The 24713-nt window shown below is 42.1% G+C and overlaps 1 protein-coding gene across 2 annotated transcripts in view; it reads right to left on the reverse strand.

The window, feature by feature from the left end:
* The window catches only part of LOC311226239 (G patch domain-containing protein 2-like), a 51213-nt gene that overhangs the window by 16432 nt on the left and 10068 nt on the right, over window positions 1-24713 (reverse strand). Inside the window, exons 3-8 of one of the 2 annotated variants that reach the window (XM_084311633.1) lie at window positions 11085-11146; window positions 5445-5606; window positions 4899-4978; window positions 4701-4765; window positions 4530-4569; window positions 2582-2673 (exon numbers count right to left, since the gene is read on the reverse strand). In XM_084311633.1, coding sequence (XP_084167759.1) covers window positions 2582-2673; window positions 4530-4569; window positions 4701-4765; window positions 4899-4978; window positions 5445-5606; window positions 11085-11146 — 501 coding nt within the window. The remainder of the gene's footprint in view (window positions 1-2581; window positions 2674-4529; window positions 4570-4700; window positions 4766-4898; window positions 4979-5444; window positions 5607-11084; window positions 11147-24713) is intronic. The other variant, XM_084311634.1, reaches the window with a different exon arrangement.

The raw sequence follows: 24713 nt of genomic DNA on the forward strand, positions 1-24713 counted from the left end.
TGCGCGTATTTAAATGAGGTAATATGGGCGGAACATGTTTCCCTTTCTATGCAAATGAGCCTCATCCAAAAACACTCCCAATTCACAACGGCCAGCGCAAATTGCACCCCGCAGTTAAAGCGACACTCCTAACGTCTTCAGAGATCTGGTGGTGACGTGAGCGACATGGGGAAATGTGGGTGATTTTTCACAAGCTCCCACGCACGCCTGTGTGCAGATCTGATCGACGCAAGATTTCTCCCGGTGGTAGATCTCGGAGGGGGGCACGACTTCCCAATGCACTTCCATCAGCGAAAACGTCGGAAAAAGGTTGGGCCGTGACGTGGGAAAAACCTCGCAGATTTCGCGCAAGCTCCCACGCACGTGCCCGTATTCCGATCCACATAATAATATTCACGGGGTAGATGTCGTTGTGGGACACAAGTTCCCAATGCATTGTCCTGTGGGATTATGCCCACTCGCGGCAATATTAATTGAGGGGCGGATTTGCAGTGATTTTGCACCATGCACGGTCTGCACAAAATAATTTATTTGTCCATGTTATTCAGCAGTAGGCTATTATGAGCAAACGAAATTCGTTAGATTGGACATTTTGATTAATAATTTCAAGCAGAGAATTGAGAAATTCGGCACTACTGATAGATGAAGTTATTTCAGTGTGAGTGAACAAAGCAATGAGTGCTTGAGAGGTTAGTCACCTTACAAAAAAATGCTTCAAATATTTGCATGAATAGAACAATTAGATTGGACTCATCATGCAGCACAAGCACAATATAACGAAAATAAATAAAGAAACCCATTATTATATATTTATCCCAAATTAACATTCTGAGGGCCTGTCTGCAGGCAGTCGGCCCCCATGCACGTCACTATACATTAACATTAGTCTATTATAATCACATCACGGTTTAATCGAACCCTGGCGTGTTTACCCCCGTGGTGCAGTTCCTCAAACTCAGGTCCGCGCCAAAAGAAACGCACCATAGTCCGCCTTGGAGCAGTTTATTTGAGGTGTGAAAGCAATCGGACCAAAAGCAGAAGACACAAAATATTGTGCATTTAACTCATTGGGTGCCATACCCGAGATAAGTCGGGTTATCTCGCCAACCGTTGAGTGCCAAAACCCGAGAATTCTCAGGTTTTTATCCTTTGATATTTTTCCTTTGATCCCCGTGCTATACACTCCCTGGCTCATCTGCCTACATTGGAATTGCAATGACGATCAAATCTCACCAGGTGGCAGTATCGCCTACCTTTTGAACTGGGAACTGGGGATACCACTCGTCTTGTGATCCACTCCGGGTTTTTCCACCTATGAGTGGATCACAACATAGCAATCGGTGGAAGATTTGGTGCCTTTGGAGCTATTCTTTCCCGTATGGTATCCATGCCCAATATACACGAGTAATTGCAATTGCCATGGGATTGACTGGCATTTATTCATTTTAGAGTACTTTCTGACTGAGGTAAGGTCTATCTTAGGTAACCTGCTGGTATTTTTTTTACATAAAACATGCTTCTGTACCGATCAGTGTCGTGTTTTTACCGGACGTAAAACATGCTCGACAAACACGATCAGTTTCTAGTTAAAACGACCCCCCCCCCCCCTTGATGATTTTGTGAAGACACATATGTACATGGTATATACCTTTGATTTGGAAGTATTTGGGGTTTCAGGCGATCAACCAGAACGATTTGGGCATATTTCATATAACGCGTCATATCTCGCAATCTATGAAAAAAGACTGGATTATTTTGGAAAGGGGCGATGTTTAGCGTGTAATACCGCACAAACTACAGTATGTAGAAATTAACTGATTAGTCAGTGATGGACTATGAACAATGCCTGTCAAATGAGCCATACTATTGTCTCCATAGCTATAATACAGAACACATGATGGTCTGCAAACATCGCTAAAATAGTCAATAACGCTGGCGCCATTGAGTACAGATGGGGAAAGGGGGTGGCACCCAATGAGTTAATGAAGCTGATTGGATGGCTTTTGTTGACATTTTCACATATATTCCCAAATATGTGATTTTTCATGATCATACGTTATTATCTTTCGCTGCTGCTGGTAAGTTGTTATTATTATGCACATGTGTTTGTTAGGATTAAAAATTATGTCCAATAAAAGGCTTCCCTGTGTGATCACATGGCTTTGTTTAGAAAGTTTGGTTTGTCTGTCAATTGGCAACAAACCAATAAAAACTGCAACATTCCGTACCATTTCAAAGCACTTATATGGGATGATGAGGTCACTGGAGGCGGGCTTTAAAATATCCTTCTACATTACACTCAAAAGAATACAATACACAGCTTCTCTGAGGAGTTTAGGAGCACAAACTCAATCCATCTATTCACACGCACACACACACACACACACACACACACACACACAGTCTCTGAGGTATAAAAACTAAAATAGGATAGATTGGTTAAAAGCAACCTCTGCTCTCGAACGGATTCCTTTAAGTAACTTGACGATGAATTTATCTATCAATATATTGAACTTTAAGGGGGAAAGTGAGTCGAATGGCCCCCTGAGAGACTGGTTTCATTTTCCTGCAGTGCCCCTACCTGTTTTTGCAGATTGAGGAGGAGCATCTACGATGGGAACTCTCTGGTACCATGTCAATAGGATACACGGGTAATGGACACATGGGGTTAAACTGGAATTGACAAGTAGAGGTAATGCTTAGATTGTGAGACTCACCAATTTGGAAGTAGAAAGTGAACATAATGTGGTAATAAAACAAGAAATAAAGAGGGAAAAAAGAAGAAATAACTAGGAGCAGGGTTTCCGCTAGCCTTTATTTTTTTGTCAGCCGATAAAATTCAAATTTACCGGACAAATGTAAATGTGAATTGTTCCTCTTCACAGGTCTCCTCCTCATTGTTGATGTTAGTAGTGGGGGTTTTAAATAATTTTGTAATGGACGTCTGTTTCGCCATTATTGTAGCCTACCGCAACAGGAGGCCATTCTATGCATTCAGTCAGCCACGCACTAACACATGTTCACTGCTCATAAAACACTTGAAATATGATTGCTGTACATTTTCGTATTGCAATGTTGTGTTACTTAACTACTGTTGTGTAACTTGTGTTACTACTGTTAATGTTGTGTTACTTTTAAAGGTGCTATAGATAACATTCAGCCACTAGAGGTCATACTAGAGCACCAGCACGTAATTTATCCAATCAGGTGCATTCCACGTGGGGAAATGGGAAGTAGGGAGGGGATACATGCCTGCAACATGTAAACAATAACATTAATTTTGGACGCGCAAAACATTCTTTAACACATCCTGCGCCAAGAACGAGTTACGCCGTTTTTGCCCGCCATGCGTTGAACGCCAAGAACGACTTACACCGTTTTTGGGATCAATATTTCATTTTTTTGCCATGGCATTCATAATTCATCCAGCCAACCTCCGGACTCCAGCGGGACCCTGTATGAGATTGCAACGCCTCAATACCGCCGCCTGGTGGATGGTCGGGCGAGTTACACTCTCGCCAAAACCGGAAGTGCCGATCAGAGCGTCAAGGAGATCCCTCCGGCAGTGATATCGTGTTACGTGGCTCCAGACAAACACTATAGTGCATTTGGATCGCTTTCTAAACTTAATAATCGATGTGATTTTGGCGTTTATTGCGCCATACAAACCGGAACTGGATGTAGGAGATCGGCGTCAAATAATTGGGATCTTTTTCCTCCAGTCTCATCGGCGAACGGTAAGAGGACAGTAACGTTATTTCCAGCCCGATTGTTTATTCATTTCACTGCAAACCATCTGATCAATATATCAACCCATACTAAATAAAGCCGTTACGGACTATCAAGGAATTATAAACGACCCCCCCCCCCCCTTTCCTTCACGCATGATGAAGCATAATGTATACCGATCATATACATTTGAATTTTTTAATATAGCGTGTATAGGAAAGAAACGCCAATCGATAATCTATCATATGCATCAGGGCCTATAACTCTCGTTTTTGGAATTACTGCTATACTGTCTAAAAACATACTTATATTGTAGACGGTATTAACACAACAATGTATGAATGAAAAAATAGAACGTTCCCACATCCTGAACGATAGATAATCGATGTTGAATGGGCCATAGTAATGTCAATATAGCAATACAATTTAAAAAGTTATAGCCCTGCAAAGAAGGTAAACATCTCCATAGGCTTTCAACAGTGGTAGACTGGGTATATTGATGGATGGCGCCCAATGTGTTAAATGATAAATGTATTCATCAATATTTTAGGGGGGGGGAGCAATACTTTCTGCACCTTTCTAAAATCTCTGTGGATGTTTTTTTTATTTATAATTATTACTCTAAAGATTTTATCTATAGCACCTTTAACAGCCAATAATACTACTAATAATATTAAAAAAATATATATATATTTTTTTAAATGTAAAGATTTATATTTAACGGCCAATTTAAATTCTAGTCTTTTGTTAATGGAAACCCTGGCTAGGAAATAGTGAAAAGCAATGGCATTGCAAAATACCTGGCTTCTGTCTCGTTTTCCAATAGGAGGCAGCCAAAGACTACAGGGGGGAGATAAAGGTTTAATTACTGAATGTAAAATGCAGGTGGAAATCACAGTGACTGATTGGATGCTTGAGGAGGGTGCACTGAAGCTAAACACGGAGCCATTCTATTGTAAAACATCTCTTACTCTCTCTGGTACGGATCCTGAGAGAAGTGTTTCATTCTCTCCACAAACACTGGCATGCCGCTCTCCTGTAAAACACACAAATCAAAGTTAAGATAACATGAGACGTAGTAGAACCTGAATGCAGTGTAGTGTGTTCGATATCTATCAATCCACAGATAAAATGCACGTCGTCGACCAAGAACTCTGGTTTGGACTCACCTTGCCGGGGAGCCTCCTCCTGCCCTTCCTGATGCACCGAGCAGCGACACCAGGCAGGCGGTTCAGGCGGGCGTGGTACCCTGCAGTAACACATCACACATGTACCTCCTGATGTTATTTAACTATCAAAAAACATTATCACCGCTTTATCTGAGATGTTGTACGTAAATAGGGCTGGGTAGTGTTTGAAAATGTTTGATATCGGTGCCAATATACCTGGGATTCAATAAAAACACCAAAATTATACCCCCCCCCCCCCACCAATAACTTACTTTGCTGAGTTATGTGCGTTGTATGTGCAATCGGAAGCGTTGTTACATTTTGGATGACTTTGGATTGTGGTTGAGCAGAAGAAATGTTATATCTCTTGGTATCGAGATTTGGTATCGTATGACACAATGTCATTCAATTCCACAGCATAATATTTCGATACTTGATAGTATTGAAGCAATTTGATCAATACCATAAACATATCACGCGTCGATACCCAGCCCTATTGACAATGAGATCTTACATAACAAAGATTTAAGTACTGCCCCTCATCACCTCTCTGAGTGGGCCTAGCGGGTTGTAGGAATGTGGGCGAGAGCCGTTTGTCCTCCAGAGCGGGCTGACTGTCTGACTCCCAGCTAGAGAGCAGGCTGCTGGGGAGACCCTTCCCTACTCCACACTCCCCCTCCAGAAACCAGTCACTCTGTTCATCATCACCTGCACACAGGGAGAGACAAGAAGAGGCACATCGTTTAGCACTTCAAGTTGCACGTTTCTATCCCGTGTACCTAAACCACCCACTTTGCAGATGGGAGCGGAGAGCCGGCCGCTGTCGTCCCCAGACGCTCTCAGACCTGTCAGTCAGCAGAGAGCATGCAGGAACCATGCCTCTCACAGTCAAGGTGTAGTGACAACTGTTAAATCAGAGGCCGCCCGGCCCCACCACGGCTAATGAGATTAGCAAAGGCTTCAGCGCTCATTAACACGACATGACAACGTCTTATTAGAGTCGCCTGGGTGCCCAGCAACCAGCCCATTGTATCCAAACCTCCTTCCATCACCCCAGTGTTGGCCTGAAAATAGAGGTATACAGTCTATGCTGAGGTATAGTCTATGCTGAGGTATACAGTCTATGCTGAGGTATAGTCTATGCTGAGGTATACAGTCTATGCTGAGGTATACAGTCTATGCTGAGGTATACAGTCTATACTGAGGTATACAGTCTATGCTGAGGTATACAGTCTCTATACTGAGGTATACAGTCTATGCTGAGGTATACAGTCTATACTGAGGTATACAGTCTCTATTAGAGCCATATGAAATCAGTTTTATTTTTTTCCAAATTCCATAAAATTTTTTCCCAAATTCCGTTTTTTCCGTTTTAATATTTCAGAATTCTGTATTTTGCTTTGTACGCTCATTTTACCATCAGAAATAGTGTCTAATAAGTGGGAATGAATAAATGTCCACAATTTAATAAGATATAACAGTCCATTTAATAGGGCTGTCTTAAATACTTCGAAGCTTCGTTCGATGGGCATGGGATTCGAATATGAAAATAAATTTTGATTATTAAAAAATATAAAAATATAAATGATATATATATATATTTTTTTGCAAAATCAACTCTGCATCTCTTTGTTAACTACAACAAGCAATGCTGTTTGTTATTTAAGATGAGGTCGGACTCGGCACCGACAGATTTGTGTTCATTGTGCTGCTTTTATAAAGCCTCAAATGATGGCTTACAATATTTCATGAAAGCAAAGTGTTTTGTTTGTCTAAGATTTAAAAAGGTTTAAACTTTACAGCACTGACAAAGTTGAACAAAGTGCTGTACAAGTCCCACAACATAAAAAAAAAAAAAAAAAAAAAACACATTATAATTTTTTTTCTTCTTTTTTACAGTTGATTCCATTTGTATTGCTCAATTCCGCAATTCCGTCCGCGATTCCGTGATCGCGGATTTCATATGGCTCTAGTCTCTATACTGAGGTATACAGTCTATACTGAGGTATACAGTCTCTATACTGAGGTATACAGTCTATACTGAGGTATACAGTCTCTATACTGAGGTATACAGTCTCTATACTGAGGTATACAGTCTATACTGAGGTATACAGTCTCTATACTGAGGTATACAGTCTATACTGAGGTATACAGTCTATGCTGAGGTATACAGTCTATGCTGAGGTATACAGTCTATACTGAGGTATACAGTCTATGCTGAGGTATACAGTCTATGCTGAGGTATACAGTCTATACTGAGGTATACAGTCTATGCTGAGGTATACAGTCTCTATACTGAGGTATACAGTCTATACTGAGGTATACAGTCTATGCTGAGGTATACAGTCTATGCTGAGGTATACAGTCTATACTGAGGTATACAGTCTATGCTGAGGTATACAGTCTATGCTGAGGTATACAGTCTCTATACTGAGGTATACAGTCTATACTGAGGTATACAGTCTATACTGAGGTATACAGTCTATACTGAGGTATACAGTCTATACTGAGGTATACAGTCTATGCTGAGGTATACAGTCTATGCTGAGGTATACAGTCTCTATGCTGAGATATACAGTCTCTATGCTGAGGTATACAGTCTATACTGAGGTATACAGTCTATACTGAGGTATACAGTCTATGCTGAGGTATACAGTCTCTATACTGAGGTATACAGTCTATGCTGAGGTATACAGTCTCTATAACAGGGGTGGGCAATTATTTTTCCCAGGGGGCCGAATGAGCAACTGAAAATATGTTGAAGGGCCGGGCCAAAATTCCAAACTCAATTATGCATAATATACATTTTATTTCTATATAAAAAGCAGTAAATGGCGAGGTTAGCTTTAAAAAATATCATTTATTCAAATAGAATTTATTTCCAAAATGATAAACAAAATGTGAAACATTAATAACAAAGGGAATTTTGAGTTTCATATACTATTGAAACAAGGATTTTCTTAGCTTTCTAAAGACATCACATCATCTTATAGCCAAAATAAACAAGACATGTCACTGAACTGTGTAAAGAAAAGTGTCCCAGTTTTGTAGCCTTTTTTACTTTACATGCCTATATTAAACATTTAATGTTTTCAGAACTGTGCAAACAAAAGAAAAAAAAATATCAAGTGTCCCATTTCACTTGTTATATTTCCACATTTTAGTGTTCTTCAGGGTTTTTTTTTCATTCAGTGTGAGAAATCCAGTCTCTGTTGAGCTTTAACAAGTCCATCAAAGTCAGGTTGCATGTCTGAGGTGGAGATGCGAAGCACAGCTGCCAGATGTTCATCAGTGAGAGAGGATCTGTACCTGGACTTGGTAAACGTCATGACTGAGAATGTCTGTTCACATATGTAGGTGGATCCAACGAGAACCAACATCTTCTGAGCATGTCTCCTCATGTTTGGAAAGTTCTCCTCCTTGAGAGCAGAGTAGATAGCAGTGATGCTGACTTAAAGTGCTCTTTCAGTAGTGAATCAGACTGCAGGTCAATGAGTTCAAGCTGAACAACTATCAACACTGCAGGTAAAGGGAGAGGAAACCAGCTGCATTTCATCCTCAACCTTTTTAAAATCTTGAAAATGCCTTGAAAATTCATCATGCAGTGCTCCCAACATGGATGAGTACCTGTGCCGGTGATCAGCTGATGGTTTGACTTCTTTCAGGGTTTTCATGTGTTTGAGATTGTTGCTGCCTAGTTGCCTTGAAATTAATTGCAACTTTGTCATAAAGGCTTTCACATGGCTATGCATTTCATGAGCAAAAATGCCCTTGCCCTGCAGTTGTGTGTTCAGTAGGGATGGGTACCGTTCACATTTGAACCGATACGGTACCGGTACCTGTGAATCGATACCGGTACCCAACGGTACCTTTTTTCTGTACTTTAGACTCTAAAAATGTAATCTACCTACCTCAGTTGCCTACCTCAGTTGTAAAAAAAAATATCCAAACTTCAAATAACCACACTTTCGACCGTTTTCGGCTTGCCCCGACTGCTTTGTTGTTGAATCAAGTCAAATCCTAGGTAAGCGTATATTGTGCGTGTGAACGTTGACATGAAGAAAAAAGTTAAAAAAAAAAATAAAAAAAATTGTAATTATCATGTAATCTTTCGCGGGCCGGTCAGAATAATCCCGCGGGCCGTATCCGTACAATGCCCAGGTCTACTCTATACTGAGGTATACAGTCTATACTCAGGCATACAGTCTATACTGCACAATTCTGAAGAACAGGCATCGCTCTGTCCTCAAGCTAGAATGCTCAGGCTGTCTAGAAGCTGTAGATCAGTGGTGCCCATACCAGTCGACCGCGATCGACCGGTAGATCGCGGGCTGATTTCAAGTAGACCGTGAGATTATTTTGGTGTGTGTGCTTGGCAGGACTCGGCGCCGAGCTACCGGAAAACACCAGCGTCAGCGCCGCAAGCAAGACCACCACCAGCAGAACCGGAGCAGCCAAAAGACCAAAAAAATATCATTTCCATGAAGAGTGGGAGGAGGCTTACTTTTTAGTTTATTTCAATGCAAAATCAGTCTGTCTGATTTGCAAACAAACCGTGTCCGTGCCGAAAAAGGGTAATTTGGAGCGGCATTATACAACGATGCAACGAGATGTGGCCCAGCTATGTATTTACATTAGAATGGCCGACATGAGCGCAAAAGAAGAGCTGCTCACCATATTGCTTCTTAAAGGACACACTAAAGGTGAAGACATCTTTCAAGCCTTCATGGAGTTCGCTAAGCAGAGCAAACTGCCCCTCCATAAACTCATCTCTATTACAACGATGGTGCACCAGCCATGGTTGGCTGTAATAATGGTTGTCGGACTGTGCAAAAAAAGCAACGCTTTCCCGTACTTCCTTAATTACCACTGCATAATATGAAGGAAGTTATGGATATCGCTATGAAGATTGTGTGCTCTGTCAGGGCAAGGAGCCTACAGAGGAGGCTATTTCGTGCACATATGGAGGAGACGGGGGCAGAGCACACCGACCTGCTGCTGCACACAGATGTAAGGTGGCTGAGCAAAGGTACATTTCTGGAGAGATTCAGCGAGTTGCTGCCTGAAATTAAAGAGTTTCTCAAGCTTGCTAAAGATGCAGAATATACACATCTAGAGGACAACAACTGGCTTTTGAATTTGGCATTCATCATAACCGATGTCACTGGCATGCTGAATAACCTGAATTTAGAGCTGCAGGGAAAGTGACCTGCGCAACTTTCCTCACATGCAAGCAGAACTTCAACATCAGGGTGAGGACACAGCACAGTTTGAGTGCACACATGATGAGGAGCAAGTTCAAAGCATCTTGTCAGAGTTTGATAAGCGCTTCACAGACTTTTCAACACTTGAACCTGTTGCAAGCTACATGTGTTTTCCATTTGGAACTGTAGATGTGGATGACATCACATCCAAAGCCACACTGTTTAATCTGGACAGCCTTGCTGTGGAGAACAAGATCCCCACACTTCAAACTGACATTGAGATTAAAGCCAGGGCAACACAAGGGATGATAGATAGAAAAAGATAAAGGAGAACTATCAGTGACTGTTGACAGACCTTTTTGTGGAATTGTTTTTTGATTGTATTCCACTTTTGCTTTGGCAATGTAAACATGTTTTCTTTGAATTTAATTGACTGTTTAGTGTTTACACATCATTCCTATTCCCTTTTACTTGTACATGTACTTGTACTTTTTGTTTTGATTGTATTGTTCCTCTTTTGCTTTGGCAATGTAAACATATGTTTTCTCATGCCCATTGAATTGAGTGTGTGTGTTGTATGCAGATTGCAGAGTGTGAAATAAATGGGTCATGCTGCCTGCATGCCCAACGTGAGAAGTTAGTCTTGTCATTCTTGTAATTCCTACACTACACCGTTACAATGATATATAAAATATCATATACCCATTCAATATGCACATGACATGTCATGTGCATATTGAATGGGTATTACTAATACTATTATTACTAATACTAGCCGAGAGTAAGTACAATTTGGGCTGGTAGCTCTCGGCTAGGTGGCAAATTAAAAAGTAGATCTTGGTTCAAAAAAGGTTGGGCACCCCTGCTGTAGATCCTCTCTGATCAGAACATGGCAAACACCAAATCATTCAGCTGTGTTCATTTGCCATTTGTATGGAATTACAATATCATGTAAACGGGAGAAACTGTGATGCACTGGTACCTTGTCTCCCCTCATCGTTGGTGAAAAGGCCAGGATCACTGCTGCATATACTGCTAGTTTCACTGCAAAAAAGAAGGAAAACATCACGTTTGAATCATCGTCAGAAAATCGTTCCTGTAATAATGAACAACTACACCATGCTCTTTGGACTCTGTAGAGGTTGAAAAATCCCATTTTGATTTATAATTTCTAAATTGGTGGTTGTTGGGTCAGGCAACGTTTGAAAAGTGAACATTGTAAATAAAAAATTTAAGATTTACAGGTCCCAGAAATGTTAACATTTAACATGTAACATTCAATAATGCATAAGACCGGAGCTAGAGGTCGACATAAATGGAAATGACACAAAAAGACAAGAGCGCTGCTCCACTCTCCCCCGGTCGCGATAGCAAACACAAAGGCACGAGGAAGGACTCTGATCGAAGCCACTGAGTGACATGCACAATCTAATTGAATATCCTCCGCTGTCAGCTCCAATCTAATCTGGGCTGCGTTGTGGAGGATGACAGGAGAGCGCCACATTCCCCTGCCCACCCCTCCCTCCCTCTGGGTGTACCCCCATGCAGAGAGAGAGAGCGGCAGACGTGCCTCCACACAACAACTGGCCGGCATCTGCTGTGTGTGTGTGGGCTGCTGTTCCTGCCTGTGCTGCTCCGTGCCTGGCCTTCTCCACACAGCCCCGGGCAGGCCCTCCACACCCTCTGTGCCCCCCCACCCCCCCTCCGCCGCTCACCCAGACGGCCCTCTGTCACACCTCGGCCACCTTGGACCAGAGGGCTTCAGACACTCCCAAGGTCACGGAGGAGGAGGAGGAGGAGGAGGGGGGTTTCAACAGCCCATTTCGTCTTTTGGACAAAAATACAAAAAAATTTGCAGTGCTGCTCTCCGTTTGGTTAAAATAGAAGGAATGTTATTTGATCTATATTTCTACGTTCTTTAAAAATAAATGTTGTGGTTTAATTAATCTTCCAGTAGATCTTGAGACTTCAACCCTTTCATAAGGTGGGAGGGGAAGGGTGTTGTACTCCAGATTTCCTAAATTCCCTCATAGAATGTCAACTAGCTGAAACAATGCTAACGTCCATTCTATGTCCTTTTAGGAGCCTATTCTCCAATGGGAGTGGGGGAGGCTGATGTTCTTGATTGCCTTGCATTTTCTCTTTGTGGTGATCAGCGCTGACCTTGGTTACCGGGGAGAGTGTCTGCCGGGGTCAGATATGCGCTGATATGGTACTTTGCCATATTGCAGAGGCGTGCCGGTGATGGCAGGATCAGACGAGCGGCCGTCCAGGCTGCGTTTCTTTCTGGACAGATGGTCCTGACTCCTGCATCATCTCCCCACATACACACACACCCATGAAGCAGATGTGAGAGGGACCAGGTCTCTCCAGGGAATCTGGAAGATGTCTAGCCTGGCCAAGCAGTCCTGGGCCATTCCTCTACCGCCACCCCCCACAGCCCTCTCTCCAGACTCTTGCTTCCTAGGGCCCCTACTCAGCTGTCCCCCACCTCTGGACACACGGGCCAGCATCTGGAAGCCCAGATCTCTGCCCAATGTACTTACAGTAGTAGAGGGCAGAGCCACAAGCTCTATAATAAACACTAACTACTCTTTTACATTTTCTGCTACTTTCCACGTCTTTCTATACCCTTTTAAAAAAGAAAAGTGTGCAGGTTATAGCATGGTAACAGAAGCTAACTGTGCCCTCAATGTTTACTATTGTCTTTTAAAAAAAGATTCAAGTGTGTAGGTAATAGCATGGTAACAGAAGCTAACTGTGGCCTCAATGCTTTCCCTTCTCTTTAAAAAAAGATTCAAGTGTGTAGGTTATATCACTGCAATAGAAGCTAACCGTTCCCTCAATGCCATTTTCTGACGAGGCGTTGATGTATTTTGAAATATGAGGTGATATTAACAGAAGCCGTGATGATAAACTGCTTTCGGCAGCATGCTGTCTTCCTCCATTTGCCACGTTGAAAAATGGGTTTGCTTCTTATAGGAGGGATTCTGTGCAAAGTTTGAAAAAGAATCACAGGTATAAACAATTAATTAGAGGAGCCCATTAAGTATTTATCCGTATTAAAGGTGTAATGTGATGTCGCTGGGAGCAGCCGAGGGCCGATGTGAAAGCGTTTCCATTAAGTACTGCCTAATTAATGCCATGAATAATTGAGACACCCATTTTTCTAGAGACCAAAAGAAACACCTCCCCTCTCTTCTACAGTGACCTTTGTCAGGAAAAGTTGACAAACATTTTAGTTGAACTTGGGGTTTTGTTTCACACAGCCTTACAAGTAAAAGCGTATCGTTGCCCTGTTTGTTTAGGGCTAATCAAGAGCTACGGCAGCGCCAAAATGCCCAGCAGAAAACAACAACAACACCAGCAGAAAAATAAAGACAACTTATTTACCCAATTGGTACAAACAGTCGTAATCAACTAATATGCCATGTGCCCACGGTGGAACAAAGACAAGGACAGAAACTGCATTCCACTGTGTTATGGCTGAACTAATCGATTCCCTACACGGCCGCCATTGTCTCCATTCAAGCCGGGGAGGTGAGGCAAAAACACAGTATCCAGATGAGCACTAATCATTAGGATATAATCCCCGGCTCCTGGGAGCGGCAGACCAGTTTGCACAGAGATTACGGGCCAGCCACCATTTATTGAGCCTGGGCTCATTCTGCACAGGAATAAAGAAGAGGCGAAGACGGAGGGGGGGGGGGGGGGGGGGGGGGGGGGGGGCAAAGCGCTGATAACAATGGATCTGTGGGCTCTTCAAACACGCCGCCCCAACCCAAATCCATGCCCTCTTCCATGGGCGTCTGATTAGAAGGTTATCCCACCCTCCCTGAGCTGCCGTAATTGGATTAGTCGCAGAGATTTATGAAAATGAACTTCACCAAAATGGAGCATGGCTTTACCAAAAAACTCCTCATAGGAGGTTTTTCCCCAAATACAAATTACAGAGCGGTGGAGCTGGGTGTGATAAAATAACGCATTATTTATAAAAAAAATTGTGGCAAGGTTGTCCAATGGTGAAAACATCACCAGCGATGCCACACAGCTGGAGACAGAGGCTGGGCCTGGGAGAGAGTGTCTCTACCCACAGGTGAGGCCTGCTCCGCTGGCCAGCCTGGGCACCAGGTGGCCCTTCCTGCCAGCAGGCCAGGGCAGGTCTAATGAAGGATGGGGAGCCCAGCTGGAGCCGCCAACATCTGCTCCCTGTGCACTTGGGTGGCTAAAGGCAAGCTCAGCTCGGCGTGCGCACACATACGAGGAGTGACCTTGAGGGAAGAAGGGACATTTAAAAAAAAAGGAAAAAAAAGAAAAGACCAGACGCATCATGCGAAAAAGGTTAATGGAATGAACGGAGAGACCGAAGAAATCTGGAGGGTTAAAAGACGTTTCAACAGCAGCAGCTGGCCGTGTCTCGACGTTCAACGGACCATATACTCTCCACGACTAAACACCACTGTTGTTGTACCACACTGTCAACCCCTCATCATCGCTGCCATTTCTCCATATCCTTTGGCTCCACCAGGACTTAACCGTTAGATTGTTGAGCCCTCAGCACAGTGTGGCCGTCTAGCGAGCGGCCGGCAATCAGGCACGTGGCGTTGTGTAAGTGAGAAATGATTGACAGCGTGCCGCGGTGTTCCCATTTATTTTCTTCTCCGGAGCTGTTTTCTGTCAGAACGGCTATTGATTTTTCCATAAAGTAAAAAAACAAGTACCGTTAAGGGGCCAGGGAGGTCAGCACAAATTAAACCACAAGATGTAAAGCCCTCTGTCTCCCCATCATTGGTTACCACAGACCTCTTCTTCTCACTTTTCTTTTTTTTCTTTTTATGTGAGCCAACAGATAATGAGATCATCAAGGGGAATACCCAGAGGAGACGCGTGGCAGCAGGAGAGACGCGGCAGGGGAAAGAGACCAACCAGGTTCGCCACAGCAAATCCTCCACAGGATCCCAGCATCGCATTGCTCTATTTAATCACGATACGCTGCCACAAAATATTTCTCTCCATTATACCAGAAACAATATAGATGTGGACCACTGGCCGTTTGGTTCACACACTCCTTTTCTTTAATATTCATTCATTAACCTGTTCACTACCACTCTACCAAAGGGTTAGCCCTTTCACTGCGACACTACAGAAGGATAACCCTTTCACTGCCACATGACAAAGTGTTAACCCTTTCACTACCACACTACAGAAGGTTAACCTTTCACTACCACACTACAGGCGGTTAACACTGTTGTAGTAGACATAGAGACAGGATAGCGGTCAGTCAAAGCAGCATTTATGGCTGCTGAATAAAACGCACACAAGAGAGGGTTACACTCTGGGATACTGGGACAGGCAGAGCCTTAATTATCCAGCCCCCCAGAAAAAAGGAATTCATTTCAAAACCAATCAATACCACAGCAAGTCACTTATTTATTTGTGACAATATTTATCCAAAGGATAATAATGAGAAGACTGATGCCTCGAGGCGAACGAATCAAGGATCCCTCCCCCGGTGATCATCTCAGACATAGGAGACGGGGACGACGGAACCGCGTCATTCATTTTTAATGTCACTTTAATACTTTAAAGTGGAATGCGGCGTGATTGTGATACATTTCTGTGTTTTATACGGCGGACATGGTGAATATTGACAACTGGCTAGATGAAGACAGGCGGTGTAGATCATCTTAAATGTCGCCTTGTTTAATTGCTTCTGTCTCATAGTAGTTATGCCCCTGACTTTTATATTACTGGCTGCCTTTGCAACTTTCCGCATAAAAGGGTAAAAAAGGAATTTTAGGGCCTTTCAAGCTGAACTTTCAGTCTGGCAATTAAATCTGTCTCCGTAAACAATGACAAGGTTAACATTTATTTTGCTCCAGACTTGTAAATCAAATGCAGGCTTATTTTGACACATGGAATGGATTCATTTTACAGAAAGAAATGGACCTGAATATTCTTTTTCATGGCTTGTTTCTTTGTGTAGCCAAGCACAAGGAGGGTATTGGGGGTATTGGAGTTGCGCGTGTGTCTGCGTGTCTGTAACACCAAAAACGATGTGTATTTTGACAGACTTCAAGGATAGGTTGACAGTTAGCTAAGGACATACAGTACACCAGTGGTTTTCAAACTGTGGGGCGCACCCGCCTTGGGGGGCCTGCGTGAGAAAGTTTTCTGAATAAAATGTGTAAAAAGTGTAAAACTATGAGACTTAATACATGCACATCCTCAAGTTTAATGTTCAAAAGAAGAGACCAGTAGGGGGGTTGGGGGGGGGGGGGGGCTGACTGAAAAGGTTTGACCACTGACCCACACTACCGAGGTTTTGGATGCCTCTATGACAGCAATGTCACTAACTCAAGCGCTGAGCACGGCACGAATAAATGATTTTTCAGCCCGCTTTTGTATCGTGCATAAGAACACAAATACTCTCGATAATCTAGCGTTTATTTGAAAACGATTCATAAATCAGCCGGAAAGGGGTGCCCCAGTGGCGAACCACATAGCGCTCAGCCGCGACACGGCCGACCCGGGTTCGATTCCCGAACCCGTCGTTATTTGCCGAATGTCTTCCCCCCCACTCTGTCTCCCATTCCTCCTCTGTCTCTCTCTACTGGACTGCCCAGTAGAAATAAAGCGATAAAACGCCAAAAAATAAATCTTAAAAAATAATAATAATAATCAGCCGGAAAATGACAACGTGTTTTGTGTATTCCAGTAAATGGCTATTATCGCGGAATCTTTTTTTTTTTTTTAGAAATCTCCAAAACTATACTCGTATTCAAAACGGTATAAAACGGAAATGTACTGATGAAAAAACAATCCGTTTCGTACATGTTGACTGCAAGCAAGTCATTGATAAGCGACAAGTGTATTAGACACAGCCATAATTTAAGATATAGTTTAATCGCTCGCAAATGTGCTCGTCCTCCCATTGATTAACGTGCTGGCATCCAAGCGATAAATCGTCATATCCGGCTAGCACACAATGTGTTAATCTAATTACCGTAATTCCTCTAATAGTAACCGGGTCTCAAATACAAGCCGGGTCTCTATTAATGGCCGGGTGCGCTCTTGAGCTAAGCAATTATAAGCCGGCCTCCTAATACAAGCCGGGTTACTAATATACTGAGCTGCATACTGAGCTAGTTACTTGATTTCACTTTGAAAACGTTGAAATGACCAGTGACCACCTGTAATTGCACTGTTTACTATTTCATACAGTACTTGGTTTCAATAAATGAACCCAGTACATTTTACTGGGTTCAAACTGACACAAAATGTTGATTTATTCATTATGATCCGTTTGAAAATTTGAAATATAGGCCTCCCTCTTATACAGGCCTCCTCCTAATACAAGCCTGGTACCCGCTACAGTTGAAACAAATACAAGCCGGGGTTACTATTAGAGGAATTACGGTAATCGCATAACCATTTTAGGCCTGATATTCTATATTCTATAATCATATTTCAAATGGCATGTGTCCGGATGGCAGAATTCAGTACTGTATCTACAAAACCTTCTGTTTAATCATCTTCCATTTATTAATTTGCTTAGATTTTTCAGGTCTGGTCAATTTTAGCATGGTGTTATTCACAGTCAAAGATAAAAAAAAATTGAATTGATAATTCTCATTTGGTTCATTACAATTTACTCAAGCCTAGTAACAGACACAGTATTTCTGACACTGGGGATACATTCCCCGAGATCCATAGATGTCCCTAGAATCAGATACCAAGAACATGCAAATGGACCATATTAAAAATAATTCTGTAAATGTGTATTCTATGTTCTTATGGAATGAATGATAAAATATAAAATTAAACTTTTTTTAAATTTAATTTAATTAATTTTTAGTTAATTTTCATATTGCGATAATTTGCTGTGTAATTAATTAATCTAATTAACGTGATAAACTGACAGCCCTAATAATAAGCAATGTAAAATAAATACAAATAAAACCAACAATAAATAATATCATGGAGAACAAGATGGTATATGGAATATTAATAGTCTAGTCCACTATAGCTACATCCACGTGATTGGGTTCAGTTCTTATTTATTTATTTATTTATTTATTTATAGACAGCTGTTGAAAACACGGGCGCACACCGGTCTGACCGACTTACGTCCGATTTAAGACTGCCTTTTCGAGTTCGTAAACCCTACATAAATCCTACAATGAATTTACAATACGAAGCTGTTCAAGAATGCTGAATAAGTTTGTAAATCGAGTTACAAAGGAATTCCTTGGTAACTTTCACGTATGTCCGTTAGAGAATGAGGACCACTGTTTAGAGAAAACCTTCAAACATCCACTGAAATAAGCCATTACGAGATCGATCTTGGGATTTTAAGAATCAAATTAGATAAAATAAAGAATGGATTGCACGGTGCTAGTTGCACCCTTACTTACAATTCATTATGAATTGAAAATGGGGGACCCTGATGTAAACAAGAGGAAAGTCTTTCTCTGGTCTGCATCCCCTTAACAATTGTGTGTATTGAGCCGTACTGTATTGTACCCATTCTGCAATCTGTTAATAAAATTTCCATTCAATCAATCACCGTGCAGATTGATTGATTGAATGAAAATGTTATTAACACTTTGAGTGCCACTCACGGCTTTTCTCGGGTTTACGACCCGACCGTTGAATGCCACGCCCCGAGTATTCTCGGGTATTTTTTATTTATTTTTTTTTATTAGCGATCTGAAATCATATTGCATCACGCGAGCCTACTGTTGGAGATCCAGGGACCACCGGCGCTCAGATGTGAAAAAAGCGCCCCCTATCGTCTCCCAGATGGTAAATCACCCTTTTGGAATGGACTCAATGAAAGTGAATGGGAGAACGGATTTCTGACTCCACATTTTACTTCTCACTGATGCAGCCGGGGTCTACCAGAGTTCATTCTGGAGCCTCTGAGCCGCGCAGATCATGTGTTATACTGTACACACGATGGATCAATACATTTATCGATTGTTTCGAATGGCGATCGGAAATTGGAATAAACCATTTGGATACCATCTGACCTCAGGTAAGGAATCTATGTTATCAGTGTTAGGATAATCAGACTCGTTTTCACTGATATATAAGCGTTTATGTGATATGTGATATGGCTGTTTTGACTGTAAAAGCCATGAGGAAATAAGAGCAGCGATTATCAGCGCACGGCACGAGCGTGGGTGCGCACACATAAACTATCGATCATCTAGCGTTTATTTGAAAACGATTCATAAATAGGCAGACAAATCACAACGTTCTGGAATATTCCAGTAAAAGGCGATTATCATAGGCATAGGTTGTTTTTCCCCGGAAAACGGGTGATTTTCCAAATGCTATCAAACGGAAATGAAGCGATAAAAATACAATCTGCCTTGCCAATGTTGACTGGAAAATGAGTCTTTAATAAGCGACGGGCAGACTAGACACATAGCCATAATTTAAAACATAGATTAGGCGATATTAACGTTAACATTGGCCGTGGATGGTGGCATTCAACGGGGTAAAAAGGAAAACACGGCCCGGCACTGAAAGTGTTAACAGATTGCAGAATGGGTACAATACAGTACGGCTGAATACACACAATTGTTAAGGGGATGCAGACCAGAGAAAGACTTTCGTCTTGTTTACATCAGGGTCCCCCATTTTCAATTCATAATGACTTGCAACTTGCACCGTGCAATCCATTCTTTGTGGATCTAGCCCCAAGCATCTGGAATTGGCACTGGAGCAGTGGTAAAAAAGCAAAAGCTGCTCTAATGAGTCCAGTATTTTAGTGAACCGTTTAGCTGGAAAAAGAAAATGTTTATGAGTGAGCCACCATTTTGAAAACAGAAATACATAGTCATAGGAAATACATGGTCATACATGGTCGTTATTATCTATGTCCATTATGGCTGCAATTTTGAACCTTGTTTCAATAGGGAGGGTTCTTGTCACAGCTGTACTGCAGAAACTTTATACTGTACATAATTAAGATGCTCATTGTATAAAAACAATATAACACAGGAAAATGACATTTTTACAATAGGGTACCTTTAAAACTAGCAAAGCTGTAAATGCCAGTCAACAATTGACAGTAATGTTAACATACATTTGGGGATTGTTAAAGTTATTTTGTTTTCCATAGAAGTTTTCTCATAGAAGAAAATCTATCAAGCTGCTAGCTGAATGTTACTGTTACATTCTTCTTCATATGATTCTTCTTTCATCTGCCATCGTAAAGTAAACCTCTCTGTGTGTGTGTGCGTGTGTGTGTGTGTGTGTGTGTGTGTGTGTGTGTGCGTGTGCGTGTGCGTGTGTGTGTGTGTGTGTGTGTGTGAAACTCCTTCTGTTCAAAACGAGGTATAACATTCCATGGTTTGATAGAAATGTTGTTGACAAAACAGCTGTTCTAACTGTAAATTATTACATTCAATAGTGCTATATGAGGGGGAAAACGCATCAAACTATTTATGAATGCTCTTGGAATTATCCAGGCACTGTATAGTATAAATAAATGACTGTGCATGCCTATGTTTCAACAGGTATTTTCCTACAGCCGTCCCCACGCTAAGGCTTCTTCTCCCTGATCCAGGGCCCTCATTCATCAACGTGACGTAGAAAATGTTCTATTTCCATACTTAAGCACAGAATTTAGAATGTGTGCACGCACAAAAAAAACGGGATTCATCACACGTGCGTACACAGGTCCTACGCACACCTGTCATGATAAATATCACCTTGGTCCTACGCCGAGGCTCGTGCACACTTTCACGTATTTGCATACCAGAACCGCCCCGATTAACCATATACGGTAATGGAACACCCCCATGAAATGTGGAAAAGTGGACTAACCCAAGCGAACTCTGAGAGACTTCACTGAGAGCGAGATTGATCACCAAGGTCCGACCAACAACTTGAACGTATAATCTTCGGTGCGCCGGGAGCCAAGGATGTTGACTGACCCAGTCCTGCTACAGAACCAGCACATTGACAGAAATAAATGACAAGAGATGACCCGACATTAAGCACTGTAATGACTGAAATTAAATCAATTTCAGCACGCCAACTCTGCGCTCTACAATGCCTATTGTGTGCGCTCGTCATGAGCCCGTGGTTCTGATCAGAGTCATTATGGCTTCAGTGGATAACCCTGATCTACATTGTGATGTTTTAGATACCCAAGTAATAACATTACAATTGAATTAAATACAATTAGGCCTGAATGAGACTCCGGCCAAATGCGCGTTTATTGATGGAGCAAACTCTGAGAGATTGTTCACAGAGGCGCTGCCGAACCAAGATATAATATGTGTATAATATAATGTGTGTAGAGGCATATGATACAATCTATTTCGTTGTTGGTATTAGGTAGCCTATGAATTACATATAATAGCAGCCAGCCTACATTATTATGCAACAGTAACTTGCGCATATATAACACACAGCCCTGCGAAGCCTGCATACAGTAAACTAACTTGATCATTAAACTAGCTGTTGTATCTTTACGCTTATGAAAACATTAAATAATATGTAGGCTATAGGCCGCCTATATTCTCAAATGGCTTAATGGCTATCCGAGTCCTCGATATCCTCGCGGACGGACCAGTATTTATATGATCATATCATATTCATATCATAGTTTACTCTATCAGCCTACCAGCATGTAATACGTTCTTTGTTAGAACTCAACTCGTTATTATTTTGCGCATAGATTGCAGAAATACGGGAACGTTTTGATTTAGGCTTTGACACAGAATACAAGTCATGATATCACCCACACGATATATGCTCTGTGTCCAGAGCATGTATGCTTTTCATTCATGTAAGACACATTTATTGCAAGAGTTTTGTATACACATACACTCAACAAATAACCTCTGTCTGTTCTCGTTGCAATGCGTTTATATCGTGGGTGTTCATATGACTTGTATTCTGCTTACAGCTTCGGGGTTCCACTTATTACGTTTAACAATGGCAAAGCCTTTTAAATATAATCAAAACGTTCCCGTATTTCTGCAATATATGCGCAAAATAATAACGAGTTGAGTTACGCGGAGCGCAGTCAGTGCTTATTTTCGCGTTGTAAAAATATTCTACCACCGGGCGCCAACTACGCATGGTCCGACCTGTGCTTAAATATACGCACAAAGTCAAGCACAAGTTCAAATAGATAAATCCCACACTTTGCTTAGAAATGATCGTACGCACGGCTTAAGCACATATCTGTGCATACGTCAAGTTGGCCCTCATTCATCAATAGTGTGCGTAGAACATTTCTATTTCCACACGTAAGCACGGAATGTAGAACTAGTGTACGCACAGGGAAGTCGGGATTCATCACACGGTGCGTACGCAGGCTCTATGCCCCTCCGTGTTGATGAATACCACTTTGTTCTACCGTCAATGCTCGTGCATGATTATCCATATATGGTCATGAAAATGAGGAAACACCCCCCATGGGATGTGAAATAATGGACTGACCCGAGCGGAACCCTGAGAAACTCCACGAAGATTGTTCACTGCTGTCGAACCAAGAAGACACTATCGCGTATTATGGGATAAATAATAAAAGGCGGACTTGTAAACGGTGATGTCAGATATCAACGGCTCCCTAAGACCATTGCTGCAATTCTGCCTGGACAGCTCAGAATACTAATAAAGACCGTTCGTTGACCACTGTTTGGCGTTGGTTGTGTGTCATTATAACCGTGCTGTAATATGAATGCCTTTATTAGTTGTGTTCGATTGGCTATATGATTTTTAGAGGCATCTATTTTGTTGTCGGCTAATAAAGACCGCGCTGGAATATGACTGCCTTTTCCCGTGTTGTTTGATTGATACCCAGGGATTAAAGTTCTCCTCAATTCTATTCCAAATCGCGATGGATATCCCGTCAATTTTCTACCTGCTGCATATGATTTCTAGAGGCATACTACAATCTATTTTGATGTCAGTATTGGGTAGCCTATATAAACAATAATAGAGAGCATATACAAGAACAATGAATCTCACTGCATGTATGATGTAGGCATGCCTTTCAATACATGAACTTGAATTCCATCATGTTTGTGTGCGGGACTCACAAGGCTGTTGTCACAATGGGTGGTACCGGTACAGTAATAATTACAGTCCACACAATATCACGATCCATGCCATAGCCTATGTTCTATTAGGACATGATCTGTGACGACAAATGTTCTAGAATGTTTGATTAAGATATCATACTCTGACAGCATGCCTATGAGCAACAAAAACGCGAACTTGAATCCCATCATATACATAGTCTGTCCACTATCTGCATGGTGTCATTGCAATGCGTTTTCTATTCTTTCTTATACAGTAAAAAGGGGGAAGAACACTATATTCATATGACTTATTCTGCTTACAGCTTCGAAATTCCACTTGTTTCGTTTAACGTAAAGCCTTTTAAATATAATCAAAACGTTCCCGTGTTTCGGCGGTCTGTGCGCAAAATAATAACGAGTTGAGCTTTATGATTTATGATGAATTGAAAATGGGGGACCCTGATGTAAACAAGACGAACGTTGGTCTGCATCCCCAATTAACAATTGTATGTACTGAGCTGTACTGTACTGTACCCATTCTGCAATCTGTTAATAAACTTTTCAATCAATCAATCAATCAAGCTACGCGGAGCGCAGTCAGTCAGTAGCCTACACCCCGTATATTCCAATAACGCTATATAAACCATGCTGCATTCATTCTGAGAGAAAGATCTATTATTCCAAATGCTATTTATAGGGTTTTGACCATAATTACACTACTGTTGCTATTTTACAATGAACTATAATGAACTACGGTTCGTACAGAACATGCCAGTGTTATTATGCACAGAAGCTCATTTCCTTGTTGTAATAATATATTCTACCACTGGGCGTCAGGTAAGTGTGGTCTGACCTGTGCGTAGACGTAAGCACGGAGTCAAGTTCAAATCGAAATTGATGAATCCCACTCTTTGCTTAGAAATGATCGTACGCACAGGGTAAGCACAGATCTGTGCGTAGAACACGTTGATGAATGAGGGCCCAGGTCTTGTAAATCATCTACTAGTTTCCTCATGCACTGTGTGCAGCAGGCCAGGGATGAGAGGGATGAGGAGAGGGATGAGGCCAGGGATGAGGCCAGGGATGAGGCCAGGGATGAGGTCAGGGATGAGGCCAGGGATGAGGCCAGGGATGAGGCCAGGGATGAGGTGGGATACCTGGGGCCCCGGCTGAGGAGCCACACCAGAGCCATCTGCCACCTGTCACCACCACACAACGAGAGGCTTACAGGCCTTGCCCTTCATCATCACACTCACTCTCAAATACCTGAGTGTCAAGCACAATAAGCACCCCAACCAGTGGGCAGGGGTAAGCTTAGTCTCTTTCATCAAACTTTTTCTTTTTAATGTAAGAGACTTAAGAGTGTCCCCTAATTAGTCACAATTTAGAAGGGGTCCAGTGACTTTCATTAATTCAGTAAATATATTTGCCATCTTCCCCAGAGTCAGACAAGAATATGTGAGGTCCAGGTGGCGTGTATCCTTTCTGCAACGGAATTCGGTTTCCGGGTTCCTCTGATTGGCCGCGACCCCCACTTGACCCGCCCCCCTATCCAC

This window comes from Notolepis coatsorum, assembly GCF_963971535.1.
Source record: "Notolepis coatsorum genome assembly, chromosome: 3".
NCBI lineage: Eukaryota > Metazoa > Chordata > Actinopteri > Aulopiformes > Paralepididae > Notolepis > Notolepis coatsorum.